The sequence below is a fragment of the Pseudorasbora parva genome, chromosome 7, assembly GCF_024679245.1.
Source record: "Pseudorasbora parva isolate DD20220531a chromosome 7, ASM2467924v1, whole genome shotgun sequence".
Taxonomy (NCBI): domain Eukaryota; kingdom Metazoa; phylum Chordata; class Actinopteri; order Cypriniformes; family Gobionidae; genus Pseudorasbora; species Pseudorasbora parva.
This window is the reverse complement of record NC_090178.1, coordinates 24964236-24990519: the sequence shown is the minus strand read 5'-3', so window position 1 is coordinate 24990519 and position 26284 is coordinate 24964236. Positions and strand designations below refer to the sequence as shown.

General features: G+C 38.5%; 1 protein-coding gene across 1 annotated transcript in view; it reads left to right on the top strand.

Moving 5' to 3' along the window:
• The window catches only part of kcnn3 (potassium intermediate/small conductance calcium-activated channel, subfamily N, member 3), a 114707-nt gene extending 89417 nt beyond the window's left edge, over positions 1-25290 (top strand). Inside the window, exons 7-10 of the mRNA XM_067448764.1 lie at positions 3597-3707; positions 13449-13576; positions 18362-18431; positions 23928-25290. Coding sequence (XP_067304865.1) covers positions 3597-3707; positions 13449-13576; positions 18362-18431; positions 23928-24260 — 642 coding nt within the window. The 3' untranslated portion in view covers positions 24261-25290. The remainder of the gene's footprint in view (positions 1-3596; positions 3708-13448; positions 13577-18361; positions 18432-23927) is intronic.
• Positions 25291-26284: the final 994 nt, after the last annotated feature.

The window sequence follows — 26284 nt, the reverse complement described above, 5'->3', positions numbered from 1 at the left end:
AAAATTGCTATGCACATTGCACACTGCAGTGATTCAAACTGTGTTCATTTTGACATTTGTCAACTGATTTTAGTCATAGTCTTTTGTCGAATAAAATCTAATGATTTTAGTTCAACTGAAATGCAATCATTTAGCATTTAAACATTACATAACTGTTTCTTGAATATATGTCAAAACTTACATTTGGACATAATTGTGTTTTTGACCGTTCAAGTGCGTTCAAGATCAATTCACTTAATTTTTCCCCTTTATTTAAAAAAAACATCTGTATAGTTTTTATAATGTCTTTCTGTTTTAGTTAGTATATCAAGTTAATCTAAAGCTTCAAATATGTTTTTTAGTTTTTTTAATTTCAGCTAACATTTATTTAATTTCTAGTAATTATGTTTTAATGGTTTTAGTTAACTTATTATAACCCTGATACTTTATTGAATAGTGTGTCAAATACTGTCCTCAGTCTTTCCTCCTGGCTATGAATTAAATGGAAATGAAATTAAATGCTTTTTATTGTGTAACGAAAAAATTTATATATATATATATATATAATGTGTGAGTTTTAGTTATAAACAATTTCAAAATAAACATTGACTCTTAATTTGAAATGTCTAACTATTGCAGTAGCAGCTGCGCATTGAAGTTCAGATGAGGGAGATCAAATATTCATTGTTACAACCGTTTAAATCATAAACATCAAGTCAATTTGTTGTCATTATTTCTCAGCATTATTTTATAAATAATTACCTGCATAAGGCCCCGTCCACACCATAGACAGTAAAAGAAATGGACAGAGCTATCCCATTGACCTCAACGGCAGAAAAATGAGGCCAATCAGAGGCACTCACTTCCTGATGGCTGAGCGAACTGCGCAGGCTCAGACTGAGCTTGAGGACGTAGATGTGAAGTAAGCAACCTGTCTGACAGTTGTAGGTCTTCTAGTAGTTGTGGAAAGTGTAATCTGAATCACGTTGTTTAAATGTTTTCTCCCATTGCTTTTGACTCACTATGGGCTTCACCCCATTCTTCTCCCTTAACTTTATCAGACTTTATGTCTCCACGTCCCCCCGACTGCCTCATAGACAGTAAAAGATTGTTTCTGAGCGTCTCATCAGGTCTATACGGTAATTTCTCAACTGTGCGACAGAGTCGCGTTGGTTATGATGCAATCGTTAGCCTATTGTTACAAAAACAGCTTCTGCGGGGCGATAGTGTAAGATACAAGGTAACGGAGCCTTTTATACATTGTCGTGTTTCTTTAGAAATAAACAATGGACAAATGGAGTCTTTAAACGCCTCAGATGTAAAGTTATTCACTGTCAAAGTGACTCAAACATGAATGGGAGTCAATGGGATGCTAACAGCAGGTGATGGCTTGGTTAGCAATGGCAGCACCTATGGGTGGAACGCTTTCCGAGCGCTAGATTACCCCCTTGGTCCACATAGAGACACGTGTAGATGTATACGTATATATTTTGTACCGTATCAGCTTTATCGCATGAAAACAATATTTTTTGAAACTTGGTCCCAGAGTGTATAAATCTGAAAACAACACCCTTGCGTTTTCGTGTGTACAGCCAATCTATATATTTTAATTATTAGAAACTGTGATGTCACCACACCACTTTCCACATGCGAAAGACTAAAGGGATACAGCTACGGGTACAGGGTATGCGCACATCAATATTGCATCCTTTAATTACTGTGCTTTCATTATTGTAAGGGTATGTTTAGTGTTGGGTTAGTTGTGGGCGTTAATAAAACCCATCTGGTAAGTAGCAAATGTATTCATTGTCATTTTATTGTGCGATTTTGCCTCACCTTCTACCACTGCTGTACCCCTTCTAGCCACAACTCTTTTTTTCCGTTTTTAGTGTATTTCTGTTGCAGAATTACAGCGTCACACACTGGCCTGGCATGTATACTACATCGTTTTGAGTCGGTTTCATTGATCTTGTGTGTACGCAGATATTTGTTGAAACAAGGGGGAAAAAAGGATCAGATTGGGAAAGCTCTGACTTTGTGTGGACGGGGCCAGTTATAATGGGATCGCTTTCCCAATCTTCCCTTCCTACCATTTTTGTCTGGTCTTTATTCGTTGACGAAAATGATATTAGATTTTCGTCATATTTTTTTTAAATTAGTTATCGTCTCGGTTTCATCAGTGAAAAAATGTTGATGATGAAAATTTTGACACAAATGATTTGTCAACGGAATTAGCACTGGTTGCAAATTGACGTTACATTTTATGGCCTCTTTTAAAAACATACAATGCAACGGTACAATTCTGCAGATTTAAAGTTTGGATTTTTTCGATCTTCAATTGGTCACACATTTTCATGTGACACGAATTCACAGGTCAGATTTGACCAAACTGGAATGGTCTAAAGCACATGGGGGAGGTTCAGTTAGGGCATGTCTGAATCCACTTTTGCTAGTTTAATGAGGGAAAATAAACTTAGTACCAAGCACATGGTCCAAAAGGGATGTATAGTCTCCAAATGAGTCATGGCTGTGTTTTGAGCATAATGGACAATAAACAAATCATTCTCATCTCCTATTCCCTTTAAAAGCCAGTTGTGCTAACACCATGGCGAATTCGCGGATATTGGGTGTTACTGGGATATTTTGGCTTAATTTTTCTACAGTGAAAAGTAGTGGAGACATGCTATCCTTCGTTTTTACAGTCTATGTTTGGAACTCAGCAAAATCCAAAACTTCGTCGCATGAGCTTGCATTTCCTGCCTCTGACATTCGCGTGTTTGAATGAAAGTCAGTGGAATGAAAAGTATAGAGTGACCCGCACCTTTAGTCATGAAAAAATGGTTGTCGACGAACACTTTTCGCTGTAGTTTTCGTCAACGGAATGAACTTAATTAAATCGTCAAAGTGTCTCCTTTACATGAAATTAAAGTACATTGATAAGCCATTTGGCTTGGTTTATTTAAGAAAATGAGAAAACAAGCTTGAAATTTTTAAAATGCAGAAAGTTTTCTGTGGTGGGTAGTGTTAGTGTCTATACAGAATATAGAATATATGGTTTGTACGGTATGAAAACCATTATGTCTATGGAGAGTCCCCACAAGATTGTGTCAAGATTTGAAAGTGGTCAGCTTTCACACTGTATAAAAAAAGCTATACCAGACATTATTTATTTTTTTTTTTCATTTGGTCATGGCTTATCTCCTCTAAGGCACTAAACAAACAGCACTGCCACTGGTTCCCTTTTAAAAAAAAATAGGTGCATGACGCCACCGAATGTAACACTGCGTAAATCCTAATAGTGCTAAAATATTTTTTCCACAAGCTATTACATTTTTTTCCTTTTGATTTAGCTTGAAATATTAGTAAATTTTGCCTTTTCACTCAAAAAACTTTTTCTGTTTTTTTTGCACCCTCTTTGCATTTTTTTTTTTTTTTTTATGCTCTTGTGAAATGGAGTTAATGTTTACCTGGCCCATCCATGGATCTCCTTTTATTATCAATCATCATTTATTATCAATCATGTTTCTCCATGTGACCTCTGCTAATGATAAAAGTATGAAGTATTTTTATGCTTCTGTGTGTTTTCACACCTTGACCTCGTCTCTTGTCTCTCGCAGGGTGCAGGTTGCACTGCATTGGTTGTTGCCGTGGTAGCCAGGAAGCTCGAACTGACGAAGGCGGAGAAGCATGTGCACAACTTTATGATGGACACACAGCTCACCAAACGGGTAAATACACTTACGCACATTTAGTAAATGGACACGTAGGCACAGCTTTATATTCAGAGAACCATATATGTGCACTAGTTTTCTTTCTCCCTAGGTCCTTTTGAATTTTTCATGCACTTGAAAGACTCAAAAATAGCTTGCAGTATCAAATATGTAGGCAACATCATGGCAGACATCAGTGACTGGAAGGCTGGTAATCAATAATTGCAACACAGATAAAAAAAAAAAAAATCATTTTAGCTCTGAAGTGCTTCTTCTGATGAGCAGCTAAAGTAAATGCTTAAGCGAGTGAGTAAGACAGAGGATGGAAAACGAGCCTCTTTTTTCAAGTTTATTACCTCAAGCTTACTCAATTGCCTCAGCTTAACATGCGGTTGGGGGACAAGAGAAAGAGAGATTGACAAATGCTGGAGCATTACCGTGTAGATCATCCTTTGAGTCCTTTGAGTTTGCTGCTACTATGGTTACAAACCTCTACAAAAAGCATAAAAATGTTCTCGCAACTTTGACCTCACAAACCTGTTGCCGTGGAGACACGGTGACAAAGGGTTTACCTTCAACTGGATGGAGGGGTGCAGGTTGTTCCTCCGTCTTCCCATCAGGAGGAACTGACAGAGCAGTGAAGATGGACAGGTTTTTCCGGCTAGAATTGTTTATCACAACTTTCCTTGAATAGAAATGCTAATGTGCTCTTTCTAAAGTATTCCAGTTTTCTAATCACGTCGGTACCATTCTCTCAATTTTTCATAAGTGGTAAATAAACTCTTCTGAGCTGATTACACTTGTAAAAGCCAGTCTTCAAGAATTAATGTGTGTTCATGAGGGTTGTAAATGTTTTCTTTCATGCAATTATTGTTTTTAAAGGTTACTGTGTGATGAACACACAACAGAGTGATCTTCTTTCAATTTGGTAATTTGTAACTACCTGTTTATTCAGTACTCTCTTAAAACAAATGCTCTTTTTGTAACTACACTCATTCCAAATTATTATGCAAGTGACATATCATTTTTAGTACAATAAACATTTAGATTTTAGTTTTTCAAATAACTTTTTTTTTGTTTTATTTCTCCATATTTTTTTAGATAACTGGTATTGATTTCAGACAGTTTTGGTTAATAGTCTGTCCAAAAAATTAATCGTAAATGGACTGCATTTATATAGCACTTTCAACAGACCCATAACCACCGAAGAGCTTGACATTTTGCCTCACATTCACTCATACACCGACGGCGGAGCTCGTCTGGAGCAGCTGGGGTGTCTTACTCATGGACCTCGACACTTGGTCAGGTGGAACCGGGGATTGAACCACCAACCCTCCGGTTTGTGGCCAACCTACATGAACCACTGCACCACTGCCTCTGTAATACTTTAAATTCTATTAAAAGGACAGCTATAAAACAGCCACTGCTGAACACCAAACAGGTATTTAAAACTGCTAGTGTCACTGGAGTCTGAAAAACCTCTCCTTGCAGGGGTTCTTTTCCCAAAGTCAACTATGCAAGTTCCATCTCTGCCAATGGAGTTCAATGGAAATGGCGATCATAGTTGGCTAACAATGCTTTTGGGAAATGCACTCCTGGCTGCCACGTTGCATTTCAGCTACCTCTAACCAAAGCTCACAAAGAGAAATGCCCAAATCATCGACCTAGCTCCTTGCTTACGTCGCAGTCTTGTTGGAACGTGGTGGCCACTCACCAACCATTACAAAGTGTCCCATATGATTCCGAAGAGCCATTCTGAAGCATAAAGTAGAGACGAGCTGGCCATTGCCATCTTGCCAGCATCGCATATCACGCCTGGATAAAAGAAAATGGGCAAAGAGGCGGGATGTGGGCGGAGCTTAGGTGACGCAATGACTAACAGACAGCAGACTAAAGGCTATCCACCGTCACTCAAAGTGACCACGGCCTTAATTATGCAGAACTTTAAGGTTTGATTTGTTTACTTACAATGTAAAAGAATGAGTTATAACCAAAATTCACTCCCCTCATAGTTGTCATGAAGAGTAAAATTAGCCGTATAGACCAAAACACTTTGTACCAGGCTGTAAACATGTTTTTTCTACTGTAAAGTTGGGAATTTTAACAATGAGATTCTGCTCCCTCCTGGAGCCTGTCCCTAGTGGCCAGTCGATGAATTGCAGTTTAAGTTACTTCTGTATTGGCTTCAACAGAAACTGAGGGAGGTTGCTGCTTGTCTAGTCCATCCATTGTAGTACGACATTCGTCAGTAAATTAAACGTTAAAAATGGGTCTTCATGTATTTATAAATCCACTGTAAAAGTTTCTTCTTGTGAGCTTTGGTTAGAGGTGGCTGAAACTTTTTGCACAACTGCCAGCCTGCATGGAGGGACTCCAGAGACACCAGCAACTTGAAATACCTGTTTTTTTTTTTTTTGTATAGTTGTCTTTTAATATAAAACTTTTTTTGACAGAAAAATTTCTTTAACAAGACCGAGTTTTCTTGTGCTGTAAATTACTCAAACCTTATGATAGTTCAATAATTCAGTTTTCACACAACATTAGTTGTTTTCATACCTTTTGCGTAACATTGCACCATTTCTTGCTTTTCATCTTCAGAAATATATTTCTTCTTCCCCATGTGCGTGAGAACTGTGACTTGCTTAATAATGTGGAACAACCTCTTTAGGTAGTGTTTCCATTTACCTAAGCAGACCTGGCAACTATTTAACAAACCTGTCTGATATTGATACCAGCTATCTAAAAAGATATGGAGAAATAAAACAAACAAACACTTGAAAACTAAAATCTCAATGTTTATTGAACTGAAATCTTGCTGATTTGTCACTTGCATAATAATTTGGAACTCAGTGTAATTCCATGAGATCCATGGAACCTTTGATTCTTCAGATTATTAAAATGTAGGGAAAAAAAGGTTATTTTATGAAATGTTCACTGAAAGGTTCTTTCAGGAACCAAAAAATAATCTTCTATAGCATCGCTGTGAAAACCCCCTTTCTGAAACCTTTATTTTAAAGACATTCAAATAATGCTAAAATTTTTAAATCATCCATACACTCTTAAAAAATAAAGGTTCTTTATTGACATCTATAGGGTCTTTTTCACCGGAGGAACCTTTTATAGTTCCTAGAACTAATGGCGGCAGTATACACATTTTGGCGTGTTCGCACCACAGGAACCCAGCACAATAGGAACCACCAGTGACGTAAGTGTATGTTGATTGAATGCATGCAATATGAAACAGTACCCGCCATTTTTAAAAAGCTGCATAAATGCACACAGTTTACTTTTTTAGTTATTGTTTTTTTATAAATGTTAATGTAATTTACCAGTCGCCTTTGTCTGCGGCATTGTGTTTTTTCTCAGACTTAATGGTATGTAGCACCACAAGTTGTTGTAGGAGATTTTGTCTCCTAACCCTCCTTTTTTTCTCTTTCTATTGCATAACTTATGCGTCTACATTCCATCTTTGTTATCATCAGACTGCAACACAGCTCCAGTCACGGTGTCCTCCATTTTCCAATTGTTGAATGCTGCTCTTAAATCACGTCGCTGTCGGCCGACTTGCGTAACCTCAGAGTTCCTACTGGTGGTGCGAATGCAACTGGGAAAATGGCCCTAGGGGAACATTTAGTTCTCAGGGGATTACATTACTGGTGAATGTGATTCCACCAAGTGCAACATGTTCCTGGATTAACATCTTCGTTGATCTTGGAACAACATTCCAAATAACCAAACAGATGTAAAGGACGTTTATAGTTTATGTCAAATATAGGCTTACAACCAGGGTTAGATACTTCTACATCAGTGTTATTCTCCTATAATTTCACTCTGACTTTATTGATAACTTATGGGTAGGATTTGGTTTAGGGGTAGAGATATGTTATGGACAACATTTTCTGAGAAGAATGTTGTTCCAGGATCAACAAAATATTTCTTGGCAAAATCACGGTGACCTGTGTGCACCCTGGTGGCTGGTTTACCTGGTGTGAAAGCCCCTTTAGTACATATCTTGGACACCCTTTTTATTTTTTGGGAGAAAAGTACTGATTGAATTGACAGTTGTAGATTGAGGTGAGCTAGTCTGGCAGCTGTTGTAATGGTAAGGCTTCAGTTTACCAAATAATCAACAATGATGGCCCAGACTTCATTACAGTTCCCTGCCCTCTGCCTCCTCCTCTCTGACGTCCACTTACAACTCCTTCGACCTCTGTGACAGTCTCTCTCTCTCTCTCTCTCTCTCTCTCTCTCTCTCTCTCTCTCTCTCTCTCTCTCTCTCTCTCTCTCTCTCTCTCTCTCTCTCTCTCTTTCTCTCTCTCGTCCCATCATGTCTTTGATTGGATTGATTTTACAGTGCCTAGCAGTGATTGCCTGTATGGCAATACTGTAAGAAAGAGGACATTTTGAATTAAATCAGTGGTTCTCAACCAGGGGGCTTCAGCAAACTTCCAAGTGGGCTTCTTAGGAAACCTGTATATATAAAGTAAAAAAGGTTCAGAACAATTGGATTAAATTATGTTGGACAAATATTTTAAAATGAATGACAAAAGAAGCTAATTAAATGGGCAATTTATTAAATTAAATACTGGACACATAAATGCACATTTTACTCACTTTTGAAAATGGTACAAAAGTGATGATAAAACCCATCTGTACCATAAATGTAACCATGGGAAACAAGACACTAGGGAATGCCTTCAGCATGATCGGTGCCTGAAGCACGTCTAAACACAACAATAACATTGGCCGGCAGCAGCCTAAGATGATCAGAGAATAAAAGTGCACCTGTAGTACACATCAACAACTTCTTTTGTCTGAAGGAAATGTGGGCAGGCATTTACAAAGCATTGTAGTGAGACGCAATATCATATTCAGCCATGCTGAGGGAATGAATACCATAACAGCTGACATAAAGTCAGTGACTCCACTGAGCTAGGTCCAAAGTAACAGTTCCCCATCCTAGAGGGTATGCACCATTGGCTGTTGTGACTCAATTCCCTAGGGCCAGAAATCCCAGCTACATGCCCCGTAGGTAGAACTCAGGGCCTGGTATTCTTCCAAATACTTTCAAGGGAATAGGGCCAAAGGCAAGGAATATCCTGCCTGTCAGTTCAGCAGATTCTATACCCCTGATGAGTTGAGGTCTCAGGAAACCCCTCTCAAAAACAAGAGGAGACCTAGCAATAAACTCAGCAGCATGACTCTCTAAGCGGGAGGAGGCCTAACTATGTTCTACGCTAAGGACTGCTTACCAAGGAGGCTCAAAAAAGAGCCTGACAACTCGATACTGCTATCCAAGCGGAACTCTGGGGAGCGTAGGCCTCAGCAGGATTACTCTCTAGAACAAGAGCAAGCCTGGCAATGCCCCCTCCCCCCTTGAGGACAGTTAACCAAGGAGGCTTAGAGAAAGCCTACAACTTCGGTCCACTGTCTATACAGAGCTCTTAGAGGCCTCAGTCTAATGACCCTCTGTAGCGAGAGGAAGCCTAACTGCACTCTATGCTAAAAGACCATATCGCCAAGGAGGCTATATGCCTTGGTCATATGTCTTAAGCGGGCCTCTGGGGAGTGGAGGTCTCAGCATGACAACTCTCTAAATCGAGAGGAAACCTAACAACGCTTCCCTAAGGGTGGTTCCGCTAAGGAGACTCACAGAGAGCCACACCAACCCAGTGTGACCACCCAGACAGAGCTCTAAGAATGGAGTCCTCAGCAGGACAATTCTAAAATGAGAGGTAGCATTACTATATTCAATGCTAAGAACTTCTTACTAAGGAGGCTCACAGAAGAGCCTGATAACTCAATACTGCTATCCAAGTGGAACTCTGGGCAGTGGATACCTCAGCAGGATGACTCTCTAGAACAAAAGGAGGCTTAATAACATCCCCTTAAAGACAGATCCACAAAGGATTCAGTGATGTCACTATCTATAGCGAAATAATACTAAAGTCAGAACGAGCTCATTACAGGGAGTGGAGGAACATGGATAACAGAGAAGTTTCTACCCCATGCTCATTCTAAATGACCAATGGGCGCTAACAGCAAAGGTTAGCTACAACCATTGTAAAACCTATAATCTGATATGATCTCTACTAGAAACTAGACTAAACTCAGAAGTGCCGTACAATAGGTGGGGTTCACCCAAGACAAACAGACCACTTCCTGTTGGAGTCCAGAGATCAGAAAAGCTCTAAGTCTTCCTTGGTTGGCAGATCACAAGAAAGTATAAATGGGGCTAGGCAAAAGTGCTAACCACACCATTATAAATGCTCAACTGAGGCTCTCTGATAGGGAGTTGGAAATTATACTATTAAGGATACCACTTACACTTAACCATGAAGACATTGCCATTAAGGGGAGCCAGCTGAGTGCTAGCTGGGACCACTCGGAAACAAATGTCTTTGTAGGATCTCAAGACTCCAGACTCTCCGGAAGGTGCCTTACAACAAAGAAGTGTTCGCAAACTAATTTCACAGAATTAGTCCACATATTAGTAATAGTAGACCAAAAAGGAAAATAAGTCTTATAAGAATCTCCCTTTGCTCTGCCCACTACATCTGTGATCGAACCTGCCTGCCACTATGGCGCAGGGTGCATGTGCTCATCCCTCAACAGAGAATTAAGCAACGAAGGAGCTTATCATAGCAACCAAATCACAATCGCATTTAAATTCCTCAAAAGCAGAATGTGCTCCGCTCAAACAAACAAGTTGTGTGTCCTCAAGTGTTGTCTCTGATATGGAGGCACATGCTTCCTGAAACACTTGGCTGAGTCTATTCAACAGCAATCATCTTTATACTTATGTAAACGAACGGATCCTGAAGACAGAAGTTGTTGAAATTTTTTATACTCTGGTCGCACCAGTAGTGACGTCATAGGCCGTCGCTGGCTAATGTTATTGTTGTGTTTAGACACGTGCTTCAGTCACCGGTCACACTGGAGGCGTTCCCAATAAGCATACTAAGACGCAGTGTAAGTTCCCATTTGAAAGGGAACTACACATTGAGACACTTTACACAATGATTACATTATTTTTATTTAAAATGCATTTAAAATAAGTTTTATTAGTTCTTAGTCTAAATTAGTCTAAAAATGCGCGTTAAACTCACTCATGCAGTGATGAAGTGCAATATTCTGAAGTCATGAGCTGCTCACTAGAACACTGCAATTTGCTTAATAAAATATTTTAGTTTCGAATCATTTAGTTTAAAAGTGGACATTTCAAGCTTTCTATACGCATATTTCTCATGTCTGTGAGGCAAGTAGCCTGCTGAGTTTCAGTTTATTTATGAGACGTGCTCCAGTTCATTAACAATGGAAGCGATTGCTCCCGCGACTTCATGTCATGATTATAGTCTGCTATTGGCTTCTTATTTATTAAATCTAGGCAATTGGCCGTATAAACCTTTATTAAAATTAAGATACAATTTAAACAAAATGAAAGAAATGCTTTATACAAAACAAAACTTAATATTAAACTAAATAGAACCACCAACATCATTTCTGACACACTCGCATCTTTGCACTTATCATAATCAGATGAAATATTATAATATTTAAACATAAATATGAAAAAAAACCTTGTTTAATAGCTACAACAAAGTAAGCTACAGATAAATGTCTGAGCTGGATTTGAGCAAACATCAGTTTACTGGTGAGCAGTTCATGAGCGCGCGCCTGCGGATTATTGAGCTGAGTCAAGTCTAGTCTCATCAACTTTATTTATATAGCGCTTTTACAATGACAATTTTTTTGATTCGGCTGTACAGTCGCTCTGGAGAAAACAGCGATGTTATCAACTCATTTTATCAATGTTAGTTAAGTCACACCGGTCCGCTTTGCTGCGCTCGGCTTATTACAGGCTCGTTCTCGACAGAACACCCACGTATTAAAAATGGTTGGTTTAAATCGGGCTCGGGCTCATAATTACAGTTAATGTGTCGGGCCAGGCTCAGACACAACGTGCACGAGCTCGGGTAGGGTAAGGCTTGAATTTTTTGAGCCCGATCTAAGCTCTACTGCATGCTGAAATACTTGGACATAAATCTGAGAATAATCGAAGAACTTACAAATATAATTTGAAAACAATCAAATCAGTCCCTAGAAATGTGGTTATATGGACAATGAGGATCTCGCCGTAGGCACCAAAATGGTCAGAAAGGGGCCATGTCTAGATTAATAAGTAAATGTATTTATTATGATCTTTATATTTAGGAGATATATGGGAGCTGTTATGAACTATATTATTTTATGTGTAATAGCAGTATTTACAATCACTTTAAAACTGCTTAATTGTCATTTGGATTCCAGATTTCAGAAAACTCCACTTGTAGACTTGTAGCATCCCTGCCTAAATTATATCTGGTGTCATCATTCTCCCTCTCTCATTCTCTAACGTGCCCTGTCTCTGGCTCTTCTCATAAATGAGACCTGCATTGTGGTTGGGCCAGAGCTCCTACTTTTGTATTATTAAATACACTGGTCACTGTTAATTAATCAGAGCTGTGCAGTGCTAAATCCAGACACAGCGCTTTAAAAAAAAAAGAGCCTGGTGCTGCCCTATGTGTGGAGGAATACTGTCGAATCAGGAGCTTATTAAAAAACGGGAAGGTTCTATCATCCCTCCGTTGCCCACAGAGGATGTAATTGTTCTTTCCACCGAAGTGGCGCCCCTTTGAAGTCTCCTCATTCATTTTTCTTCAGCAGATTTTTTTATTTAATTTTGTCCTTTATTTGCTCCCCCTCTCCATTTTCTGGTGAGAATGTAGGATTTACAGAGAGGCTTCAAGACCGCACAAATGAATCTTTCGATGCACAAGGAGGTCTTCAAGAATTCAAAATATTAAAACATTTGAAGCTCAAAACATTGTGCAAAAACTTGCATCTTATTCACCAAGTTTAATCAGTTTAATCTTTTTAATCAGGTGCTAAATATGCTAGCATAGCGCTGCACTGTATTTGAATAGCTCAATGTATAGTGAATCAATAACATTAAAGTTATATTGTAATCATCCTTCCTCGTGTATTTTGGTCTTGTTTACAACAACTTTTTGTGAATCTTGCTATGCGTTTTAAGCATTTCTGTATCTGTTCTGTTGCCCCAAAGGGGGTTTTGACTTGCTGCTTTTGCACGTGAAATTGCCCAGAACAGAGCCATACCGCCAACTCTTAACTGAATGCATTATCATTATAAGACATTTGATGAAAGTGGTCCTGACTGAAATATTGGTAACTTATACCTAACACTCATTGTTTTAATTAGAATACATCACATCTAGTCAGGTGGTCACACATGATCTTGCTATTTAAAATATTTTTAACACATTCGAAGATAAAATCAGGCCCAAAAATTCCACATGTGCAGATGATTGGAACTTCATGCCCCTGCCATACTAATCTCTGGAAATTAATGACTTCCAGTTTGTTGTTTTTTGGGGGGTATATAAAAGGTGGCTTTACTTCAGTATTGTCCTTCAAAACTTTACCACAAAGATATAAAGATATCAGCTTTAGTGTTCACTCTCTCTTATTGGTTACTGGTTTGCAGCCAGAATAGTGAATTGACCAGATGACAGAATTATGGGCTACAATGTCTACTGCCGGGGCACTCTGGAATATCTCCCAAAAAGACCTTTCATTTGGCAGACGTTTGGGGTTGTGTGCGTGTATTGGCAAAGCAGAGCTTATACATGTCATTACTCTCTCCTGAGGTGCTTTTCCTGTTGCTAATATTGTTGTTATGGCGACATGTCCCCTCAGATTAAGAACGCAGCAGCGAATGTTCTACGAGAGACTTGGCTGATATACAAGCACACCAAGCTGATGAAGAAAATTGACCACTCCCGTGTACGCAAGCATCAGAGGAAGTTCCTTCAAGCCATTCACCAGTGAGAAAAACAGCCTTTCTTCACAGACACAGAGCTTTACACCACATTTCATTTAAGCCCTCACCCATACACTTTTTACTTTAAACACACATGGATCAATAAATAGCAAAAGCCGCACAAAAATCATTTGGAGTGCATGCTTCACATTTGGGCTGAGTGGCCAGTTGAGCAATGAGTGTGATTGGGGCAGTTAGCATGTCTGACCTGCCCATGGACATGTCACCTGAGAGAAAACATGACAAATATATATCACCAATAACAGCTTTTTCTGATAATGGTTAGCTGTAAGTGCTAATTTATCAATCTTCATGCTTTTTTATCTAATTACTAGTGATGGCGTTCTGTATCAGCCATTTCTTCAGACCTGTTCAGAAAGCTGTCTAGAATGTGAAACCAAGCTTTCTGTTGCAATTCAATATTTTGTATCATCCAAATACCAATTTCTTAAAATATTTTAGTATTTTCAGGCCTTATCAATGATCTTGAGCTCACTGACCATGCATGTAATAACCATTATAAATGGCCATTCACACATACAATGATAATTATAACAAAACAATCTTTATAATCGTTCTAATTCAATGAGAACAGTGAAGTAAACCGCTAGACTGGGTAAACCCAGCCTGATCTGCCGGGCATTTGATTTCGCCCAGCAACTCAGTCTGGAAACCTGTACATTCATTTCTACTGCTTCTTTTACACTTTTGCGGGAACCAATCACAGACTGGCTTATCCACCTGGCTCTCATTGGCAGGTTTAACACAATGACAGATAGAGAAGCAATGGGTCGGTGCCCGTTGATCACGCCTCTTGTGGTCTGATTGGTTGAAGGACTATACAATTGCATATAGAGTCATTCGAATAATGCTCTTTTATCACGCCTCTTGTGCAGTAGAAAATACAGAGCAGACTCCCCAGACCAATTACTTTCAGAAAGTTTTTCTTTAGCTGATGAATGATAAAAATACTGACAGCCAATCAGAATCCACTTGGCTTTAGAGTGCTTGAACATTTAAAGTGAGCATTTAAAATGCCCTGGCTCTTTCAAGCTTTATAATTGCAGTCAATGGCACTGATTAAAGTGAAAGCCCACTAAAGGGCTTGGAGGAGCCAGGACATTTTTTAATAGTAGAACTCAGATTGTATCCATCCGAAAGAAGAATTTCATATATACCGAAGATGAGTTGAGGGCAAGATGGGGTAATTTTCTTTTTTGGGTGAACTATCCCTTTAACTTACACTTTTGGAAATTTCAAACTTTTCCCTCCACTGTTATTGCACTTTTAGTAGTGCAAATTACAAAAGTTATGATTAAATTGATTAAAACAACGGCTTTAAAGGGATAGTTCACCCAAAATTAAAAATTCTGTCATTTACTCATCCTAAACTTGTATGACTGTTTATTTTTGGGTTAACTATCCCTTTAAGACCAATCAGAAGCCTTGGATTTGGCAGTGGACTGGGTGAATAAACAAGCGCTAATGCTAATATGTAAGGCTGGGCAAAAAAATAGATTTTTCGATTAATGAGCTTTTAAAAATCTGGTCGATTCAGAATCGATTCTCAAAGGCCACGAATCGATTTTTTTCCATATTTATTTCAGCTAACATTGAACATAAGATTAACGTAAATCTAATTACTAGTCTTCTCCACTAGATGTCACCCATTTGCCTTGCGGGATCTTACAAAGGAGCAAGAGGCGCACACACAGACTATAAAATATGGGCGTAGTGTACATGACGTCACCAATAGGATTCCGATTAGCCGTTCTGAAGCGTAAAGTTGGGGTGAGCTGGGCATTGCCATCTTGCGAGCGAGTCATCGCGTGTCACTCCCGGATAACAGAAAATGGGCATAAAGGCGGGGTGTGGGCGGAGCTTAGGTGACGCAATGACTATAGACAGCAGATAAATGGCTATCCACCTGTAACCACGCCCTTAATTATGCAGAGCTTGAAGGCTTTATATAACGTAAACGAATGAGTTATAAAAAAATTCACCCCCCCTCACAGTTGTCATGAAGCTTTATAGGCCACTTTAAAACCACAATTTGTACCAGGCTGCAAACATGTTTTTTTTCTGCTGTAAAGTTGAGAATATTAACATGGGGCTCAATGATATTCTGCTCCCTTCTGGAGCCTGTCCCTAGTGGCCAGTTGAGGAATTGCAATTTACATTACTTCCGTATTGGCTTCAAGAGAGATCGCTGGAGGTTGCTGCTTGGGCGCACATCATTTATCCATTCAGTGTTTAAATGGCAGCTTCCGGTGCATTGTCGCCTTTTATAATGCTGAGGTGAAATGCTGTAGTAATACTAAAAATCTGCGGAACCATTTGATGTGACAACACACACACAGCCAAGCACACAACCGCTAAAAATAGATCACATACACGCGAATGCTTGCCTTGCATTAGGATCAAACCTGAGCAGTCACTTAAGCACGTACGTTAGCTAGGGCTGGGTATTGATTCAGATGTTCCAATTCGATTCGATTTCGATTCACAAGCCCTCAAATCGATTTGATTTCGATTCACAAGCCCTCAAATCGATTCGATTTCGATTCTCGATTCGATTTTGGATTTCGATTCCATTTTGGATTCTCGATTCAACTCAAATGAATATAGAATACAAATACTATAGGTATTTATAAAAAAGAACAGTGAACATAAATGGGTAATTAAAAAGAAATGAAGTGCCACAAACCTGTGTATTAAACTTTTTATTTTAGGTACATGAGTAGCCTACATTAAAACAGAAAGCATCTCTATATTTCAAATCCATACAATTGTTAAATACAACTTTGATGCAACTTTATTTTTAAAAAAAAATATCTGAGAAGTATTTTATGGATGTTTTGATATATTTATTCTAAAACATAAAAAGGATATTGGATGATTTTTTTTAGCAATTTTCAGTACACAACAAGCTTTTCTTGCTATTTTGCCGCTCGTCATGTGTGCATTTACTTTTCATACACTAGAAACACGGTCATTATTTTTTTACAGTCTATGGTCAATTCCTGGAGTAGTTGCCGTGGTAACGGACAACAATAACTTCACGTGCTGACTTAAGTTGACTGTGGACTAACTATTATTTGAGGAAATCTATTTATAATATAAGCTATTAGGGTTTGAATTATTGATCCTGCGCTGTCTATGGACTATAATTTGAATTTGTCTATAATGGCTAGCGTACGTGCTTAAGTGACTGCTCAAGTTTGATCCTAATGCAAGGCAAGCATTCGCGTGTATGTGATCAATTTTTAGCGGTTGTGTGCTCGGCTGTGTGTGTTGTCACATCAAATGGTTCCGCAGATTTTTAGTATTACTACAGCATTTCACCTCAGCATTATAAAAGGCGACAACGCACCGGAAGCTGCCATTTAAACACTGAATGGATAAATGATGTGCGCCTCTTGCTCCTTTGTAAGATCCCGCAAGGCAAATGGGTGACATATAGTGGAGAAGACTAGTAATTCGATTTACGTTAATCTTCTGTTTAATGTTAGGGGAAATAAATATGGGGAAAAATCGATTCGTGGCCTTTGAGAATCGATTCTGAATCGACCAGATTTAAAAAAACGATTAACTGAAAAATAAATAAAAAATTTGCCCAGCCCTAACGTTTGCCATTATAGACAAATTCAAATTATAGTCCATATACAGTGCAGGATCAATAATTCAAACCCTAATAGCTTATATTATAAACAGATTTTCTCAAATAATAGTTAGTCCACAGTCAACTTAAGTCAGCACAGGTATTGTTGTCCGTTACCACGGCAACTACTAGTGTCCAGGAAATAACCATAGACTGTAAAAAAATAATGAACATGTGACGTTTCTCGTGTATGAAAAGTAAATGAAAAGCTTGTCGTGTACTGAAAATTGCTAAAAAATCATCCAATATCCTTTTTATGTTTTAGAATAAATATATCAAAACATCCATAAAATACTTCTCAGATCATTTTTTTATAAAAGTTGCATCAAAATTGTATTTAACAATAGGCTATGGATTTGAAATATAGAGATACGTTCTCTTTTAGGTTTAACTAAAATAAAACCTTTAATATAGGCTACAGGTTTGAGGCTCTTCATTTCTTTTTAATTACCCACTTATGTGCAATGTTCTTTTTTATAAATACCTATAGTATTTGTATTAAATCTATATTCATTTGAGTTGAATCGAGAATACAAAATCAAATTGAAATTGCCCTCTTGCCTTTAAGCAAATTAGTTAGAACTACTGAGCAAATGTTACGTCACTAATTCAAATTCATAATCCATTCCAGTTTGATTATAACATGTCCCTCTGACTTTCAAATCGTTGTTATGCTACTGAAGTGACCATGTTTTTCTTGGTGGGATCATTCGTTTGGCCAAACAGTGACTGCACTGCTATATCAGCTTCTTCGACTGTTAGCTCGCTAGGGCTAATGCTATTCTGTCTCTGTGTGGGTGCTCATCACAAACATACTCATCATTTTAAGAACTCTAATCCTCCTGTCACTGTTTTGTCGTGGCCCTGGCCGCCAATTTTAAGGGCTTTCAAACCGAAGCCTTTCTTTTAAAGAAATCCCACACTTATGGAATCCTTTTATGTTTGAAGCTTTTAGGATTTACGCCCTAATTGCGTATTCATCTTGGGGGAGTCTCATCAACAACAAACAAATAAAGAAAACAAGCTGATTAAGTTAATTAGCTAGTTGAGGTTTACCATTGAGGGCCGTTGTGCTAGTGAGATTAGAATAGGGTCTAATGGGCTGTGTGTTTGTCCCTGTTTTTGTAGATTGCGAAGTGTTAAAATGGAGCAGAGAAAACTCAGTGATCAAGCCAATACTCTGGTGGACTTATCAAAGGTAAGACTACTGTCCATGCACACACATCAACACAAATCACAGACACGGTCGCACATCAGAACCCACGCATATGCACGTTACATCTGTTAGGAAACAGTAGACACCCACACACACTTTCGATGACATTGTGTTCCCTTTCCTGCAATTTTAACATGCCCACATACACACAAACACTTTATAACGCCCAAGGCTGCAAGTGCATCAACGGCAGCACATAATGCCCGGTGGCACACACATACCTTTGCTTTCCCAAATATATCTCAGCGTTCAACTGTTTCCATGCTGACACGTTTGTTTCTGTGGCTTTGTGTCTCCTAGCAACCCGAGCAAGTGTTAAAGCAGGGATGACAGTGGGAGCGAGGAGACGGGGAGAGGGAGAGAGGGAGAGGGTGGGAGGGAAGAGAGAGACAGGAAGCTGAAGAATGACAGAAAATCTGTGCAATTCAAGATATTTTTCGTGATGCGGTGTGTGCCTCTTTGGGCATTTTTTTCTGAATGTACCTAGTGTTTTTATTTCATTTGTGTTTCTTTTGTGTGCTCTTGGACTGTGCATCATTTTCTCCATTTAGAAATTTGAAGATGAAGTACAGTGTACATGTCGTGTGCTGTTATCTAGGTCCATAAGATATTAAAGGTGCCCTAGAATGAGTTGAAACAATAAGTTTAATTGTTCTCTGATATCTACATAGTATATGGCTTATTTAAGGGCAAAAATTGTCCAGATACAGTTTTACAGGTCCATTTACAACCCTATAACTTGTCCCTAGGATGTAATGCTCTGTTTTTGCCTTATTTGGAAGGGTCATGAATATTAATGTTGAGCTCTGCTCTGATTGGCTTATTTCAGCAGCTCACAGCACACTGCAGTTCATCTGTTCAGCGAAGCGGCTCGTGAGTCCTGACAGAACACAGACCGACTGAATGACACTTTAAGCAGAACATCTCAAATGGAGATTGATAAAATACAGCCTACTCTTTTATTGTTTTTTTCAGATCATTCACGCGTGAGAAAGAGCTTGCGTGCATATGGTTGCCAGATTATACATGTTTAGGTAAAACAGCGGATAGTATACGTGTTCTTTTCACAGAAAAGCCCTGATTGGGGGATTTAAGTTACTGAAATCTGGCAACCGCAAGCACGATAGACTTCTTTCCCTCCGACAAAAACGAAACCAGTTGTTTTTGTTCAAGTTTTTATTTTTTAAATTACATTTTAGACTCGTCTTTTTTCGTCAACGATATTGCGTGTTTATATAACGTTAGTCACAATGTAGGCTACGCAGTGACTGTGATGTACTCTGAAATACAAGCATGCAAAATATCATAGGCCTACTTCAGTTCTCAAAAAAAAAAAATATATATATATATGTATTTTTACAAAATGAATAGCCTTGTCAAATGACTGTCATTTTAACTTATATGGTGGAAAAGGTGATGTTTGCTAGAAGGAGCAAGTGAACGATCTGTAAGCAACATATTTACGGTTGTATTTTTTAATACAAAATAATATTAACCTTTGTCATTAGACACACTATTTAGTTTGGTATGGTACTTGGTGTTTCCTATAGTTACTGTAAGCATCTTGTGTTATCTAGACAATGCTGTCTCTCTAAGAAACTTTCAATTTAATCAGAAAATAAAGATAAAATCGCTACTTACTGCTTGCAGGGATATAGTTGCCCCTTTTTTCAGTTTAAAGACGCTGAGCGAACAAATGAACGATTTTGAAATCAATTGTTGTGGTATCCGATTATAATAAACATCAAACATGACTGTTGACATTTTTTTATCTGTGGGAAGGGTTGAAAAGTCCTCACGTCCCCTGCACAGCCTGGAACATGACATTTGTGTCCATGAGAGCTGCCGTTTTTGCTATCCTCGAGTGTCGCTTGTTTTCCTGATGATTTGGCTCCGTCAGTTCCGCCTGACAATGAACATGTTCGGACAAATGCAAATGTTGGGGGCGTGCATATTAATGATCCCCAATGATTGCGTCACCGGTTGCGCTATGTTAAGAATCACTTATTTTTCCGTGGTGTTTTGGATTCACACGGTTTACATATGAAGGAGGAGGCAAAAATATTTGAGACTCACAGTATGTGATGTCCATAACTTAACTTTTATTATTTCACTATTGCAAGGTTTATTCAATGTTTCATTCTAGGGCACCTTTAACACTTGTTTTCAGTGAGTTGGAAGTTTTTTTTCTAAACCAATTGACAAAATTCCAATGGATTAAGAAAAATAAACGTAATTCAAGATATTTTCTCTGAAAACAAGTCTTAATATTTTGCTTCTGAAGTAACTGAATAATGTATTTCAGTTCTAGTCAAAGTGACATGCAGTGGTAACCCATACCAATTTGTCCTCTGCATTTAACTCATCCAAGTTATTGCACACACATTAGGAGCAATGAGTAAACAGACACACAGACACCAAGAGCATTGGGCAGCCAATTTTGCTGTGGTACCCAGGGAGTGATTGGGGGTTAGGTGCCTTGCTCAGGGGCACCTCAGTCATTTCCTGCCGGTATTGAGAATCAAACGCACAACCTTCGGGTTACCAGTCTGACTTTCAAACCATTGGTCCACGACTGTAAATGGATTTTAACTACTTTTTTGCTCTAAATACAATCCAAAAATAGTGATTAAGAAGTGTTTTTTTCTGCATTCAATGTGTTATTTTTTTCCTATTACAGTATTTCAAGTATATTTTCTATAGACTACTATAAGTTCTAGAGCAATCATTTTTTATTTATAATTTATTGCTTAGATAGTGCCCTTTCAAAACTTGGGAGACCCGTTGGAGATCTCAGTTACATTTTATTAAAGTATCAACCTTGTCTTTAAAATTCCATTGAATAAACAGAACATTAGCCTGGATGCTAGATTCATTTAGCCCCACCCACAATATTTGAGGTTGGGATGTTCGTTCTGGACTTGACCGTTGTGCTAGCCTGACTAGCCTGGGCTCATTCCGAGGGGCGGGATAAACTGTTGTCTTTTATATTCCCTTTGCACGCAATTGGATAGCGCTTCAACAAACCAGAGCAACGTGAAGCAGAGCGAGTTGAAGCATGTAAACATTTGAAGATGTATCCTAAACGGCAAAACTCAGAACACATCTTCCCTTTTTAAGAATGACTTCAGTGCCGTTCTTTGCTCTTTTCTCAGAGAAAAGCTTAACTCCAAGTCTTCCAGAGTCGCGGTCAAAGCTGATTCGAAAGACCGCCGTTCGCCAGCTTCTGTTTTTACTAGAAGCACGCAAGCACAACTCGGCCGTCCTTATGTTAAGCCCCGCCCACCGACTCTATACACGATGTGACTGGCCTGACCAGTTGGTTTTTACAGCTCAGACGTTTATTGAGAGTGGCGAGATTAGATTTGCTGCCGCTAGGGTGCGTCTAGATTTCTAGGCTACCGTTGTGGAGCAATTATGCTCGATTTAGAGCTGTTTACGATGGGCTTTATACGATGATGGACAGATGACCAACAATAACGAAATCATCCTCTTCATTAAAGGCGCTTGGATTGAATTTGTTTTCTAATCCTAAACAGAGAACTTGTTTGTATATATGCATTCACCTTTACTATTTCTCTTAAAAATGATGATCGTTTTGGTAAGTACTCTGTGTATCGTTAAATTCTTTTTACAACACCGGCAAAGATTGTTTGCACTCGTCTTTTTCTAGTTCTTCCAGCGAGTATGCAGTTAAGTTCTGTTGACTACGCATACATCGCTCAACATATGCCATTTACTCCGTTGCTCTGATTGGTTGTAGGTCTATCCAGTTGAGTGCAGAGGCATTTTCTTTCATGGTTTGGTTGAAACACGCCTCATATCAATCAATCAATACGAAAGTGCTATATAAAAAATCAACTTTTTTTATATAGCACTTCTACAATGACGATTGTTTCAAAGCAGCTTCACAGTGTTAAACAGGACAATATTGCAACAAAATTTGATTTGGCTGTACAGCCATTCTGGAGAAAACTGTGACATTATCAGCTTATTTTAATTGATCATATAGCGACAAGGTTGGCAGATCAGTACTATAGTTTATAGAATTTATTTGTATATTTAGTTGCATTACTTAGATCATAATTTTAGTGTCCCCAACTGTGTCATAATCACAGCTCAATATAGCAATATCAGACTCATATTCTGACTAGAATATGAATATGCTGAAGTCAGGCTAACAGAACACGGGACACAAATGAGACAATTGTTGACATACAGTATGACTTTAGAGCTATAAATTGTACATCAATTTCATAGTGCAGATGATTTGGTCCTAGAAAAATATTTGATTGCAGCCTTTGTCAGCAGTTTAAGATCTCGTTGAGAAACTCAAAAAGGAGAAACAGAGATTACTGGAGTCTTTTTCTCATAAGAAAAGCTGGAGTCTCCATTTAATCTCCATTTAACTGTTTTGCTGCCTTGCCAAAGAAGCCAAGATATTGCTGATCAAAACTGACCCTATTTACTAAATGCACATTCCTGGTTCTATTAAAAAGATGTGTTTGTCATCAGAATCTTTCATCAGAATATAATAACTTGCTCTTCTCTGCTCAGCTTTCCTTTGCATTAATGTCACTTTTGAATAATGCTATCCAATAACCAAATAGCTACTTGTTTTTAGCAAATGATATGTAATGCCCACTGTTCACAAACCAGTCAATTTCTGATGGATAAAAACCTGTTCACACCAAGAACAACAACTATAAAGATCACTATACCAATGCACGACAACATTATGGTTATGTTCAAGCTCTTTAAACTCTTGATATGGATTGGCTGTCAATGTTTTTATTGTTCAGTTGAAAAAAAAAAATCATTCTGGACATGTGTCCAATGATATCATTCTTTTGTGCCGTTGTCAATATAGGTGTGACCTGTTCTCTTAGTATTAGAATGATTATTAAAACTTTTAGTTGCCATTAGTTTACGTTATTGGTGTAAACGATGATCATTAGTGTTTTACCCTTGAGTTGTTTCAAACCTGGATTTCTTTCTTCAAAGACTAAATTTTATTCTTCTGCAAAATAATATATTTTAAAGAATGTCAGTAACCATATAGTTGATTGGGCCCATTTGCTTCCATGGTATTTTTTTTCCCATTGGTTTACTTTGGTTACCCAAATTCTTCAAAATATCGTCTTTTGTGTTCAGCAGAAGAAATAAATACAAGTTTTGAATAACTTGAGGGTCCCATCCTACATTTTTTAAAAGTTGAAAATCCTGTTTCCCTCACAAACGTATCATATTTAGAGGTAAAAAAGACTTGTGTACATCATGTTGACTTTAAAGAGATCTCATTTGAGATTTTTATTTCCTAGGGGTATTTATCGCTCCAGTTATTATCTCTACTCTTTCTATTTGTTTCTTATGGTCTCGTTTAGTGTTTGTACTATTTTTCCCTTCCTTTGACAGTCCAGTCACTTTACTTTACCACAGTGTTTTGTCTAACTGCACTGTCATTCTCTCTCCACGCAGATGCAGAGCGTCATGTATGAACTGATGTCTGAGCTGAATGACCGCAGTGAGGATCTGGAGAGGCAGATGTTAAGTCTGGAGCAGCGGGTGGAGCAGCTGACGGCCGGCTTTAACGCTCTGCCCGCTCATTTGTCGGCCACGCTCAGCGCCCAGCATGCCGCTCTGATTCAACTGCTGCGTGAGCGTGATGCCAAGGTCCTGAGCCCTACTGTGCCCTCTGCGCTCTCACCCACCGCTGCCAGCCTGCCTCTAGCCAACCCCCCCTCCGGCTCCGGCTCCGGCCCGGCTCAGCTCACCGAGGACAGTCCCCACACTAGCAGCTCCAGCTGCTGAGAGCACTGGCGCGAGATGTTCTCTCCAGGGCGGAGAGATGGATGATTAGTCGCAACGAAGAGACTCGATGACATAACCATATACACGCATACACATACGATGCACTGTATCTACGAGCATTACGCAGCTTAACGCCACAGAATATATCACAATGGAGGAGACGCTAACATTTGCACAAAAACCCTATGACGAAACTGCCATATTTCATGTAGTCCAAAAGAAGGACGTACTTTACTGTTACCATGAATGTATCCATTTTAGAAGACACTGACTCAGACATGTTAACATGCATGGACACTCATACACACACTTTCTCTAATTCCGTCTTTGCTACCAAAGTGCTTTGTCTATAGTTGACTCTGAAACAAACTGAGGTGTGTGTTGCAAAACAAGGGATCGGGGTGGTTGGGATTAGAGAGTGTATAAATAATCAGCTCCCGGGAATCCTATGATGGCGAATCATCATAGATCTCTGGACAGCACTTTTTACAGTCTGCAAGAGACTAAGAGCCATTTGAGCAAAGCATTATTTCGAAGAGCGGCGCTGAAGCCAGTCGATACATTATATAAACCACCCCATCAAGGTGGAACAGCTGCTCACACGGAAATAACTGTAGAATGAGTGATTATAGTCATTTTCTTAGTGGAATTGCTTCTATTATAATGGTGTTGGAATAAGAGACTTCTGACCCCATTTCAATGGAGAGACCATTTTGAAAACTGACTAATAGTGACATCCTGTGGCCGGAATACTGAATTACATCCGCTTGGAATATTGTACAGTATGCCATTACTGAAACTTAGCTTTGTATCGCTCAGTTTTTTACCATTAATAATTACTAACGCAGTTATAGCTCATATTTATTATAATTATAAGATAGCATTCTTCTCATACGTCATGGAAATTATGATTGCTGTATAAATAACGATTTTATTAATATTAATTATAGATAAGGGAGGTGCCGTTTGAGGTTGAAATTATTTTGTAATTTTATTTTACCAGAGAGAATTAATAAAGTATATATCTATACTTGACTGTGTCTGTGTTTGAGTATTATTGTGTGACTGTGGCACGGTAGCCTACGTGAGAGGCCATATCTTTAAAGGCACATCAACATGTCATGAACAGTTTTAAACATCAGGGGACCGTTACAACTGACAAGACCAAGGTGTTGTTTGCGTGCATTAAACGTTCTTGCTTTAGGGTATAGGTGTCATAATGCAAATATAAACTGCTTCGCGTCATGCACGCGCACGCCACCTCGGGTGTGCATTATTTTTCGAATAATTCCACGGCCTGTCATCAATTATTCCTTACTTGTTGTATTGTAGCCTATAAATTCCATAATGTAGGCATACTAGCCTATCCTATATTTATATTTAACACTTAACACCATAATAGGGTTTCAAATGTTTTAGTAGGCTAATTCATCTTAAATGGGTCAACTAACGAATAGAAGTTCGCTTTCTAATGACATAGCTGGTATGTCGATAAAGCCTTTATTTTTAAATTTATTATAAATTTGTAGGCCTATCACCAACGAAAATATGTTTGTTGTTTCGCTAATTTATATTAATGACTTGTGTGACAGGCAGTAAAGATCATTCGTAGGGAGAAATTTAGATTTATTTCTGTCTATAAATCCGCGGTCGGTAAGCTATATCCTTCGGACAGGATCCTTCGTGTAAAATATATATATTTATTTTTTCTCAAAGTGACAATTAATTGTATGAGTAACCTGCATCGGCGCATTTTTATTTATTTATTTATTTATTTATTTACTTTGAATAGTCTTTTTTTTCTCTCAAAGTGACCATTTATTTTATGAGTAGCCTAGCCTATGCATGCATTGGCACATTTTTATTTGTTTTAAATTTACATTTTTTACAGTCTTACATTTGCGTTAAATGACTTAGCGGACGGTTATGATAAATAAAATAAAAAATCTTTATAATCCCGCCAAATGCGGGGGGAAATCAACGGTGGCAGGTTTTCTTGCGGGTTAATTACTCACTTTGTTGGT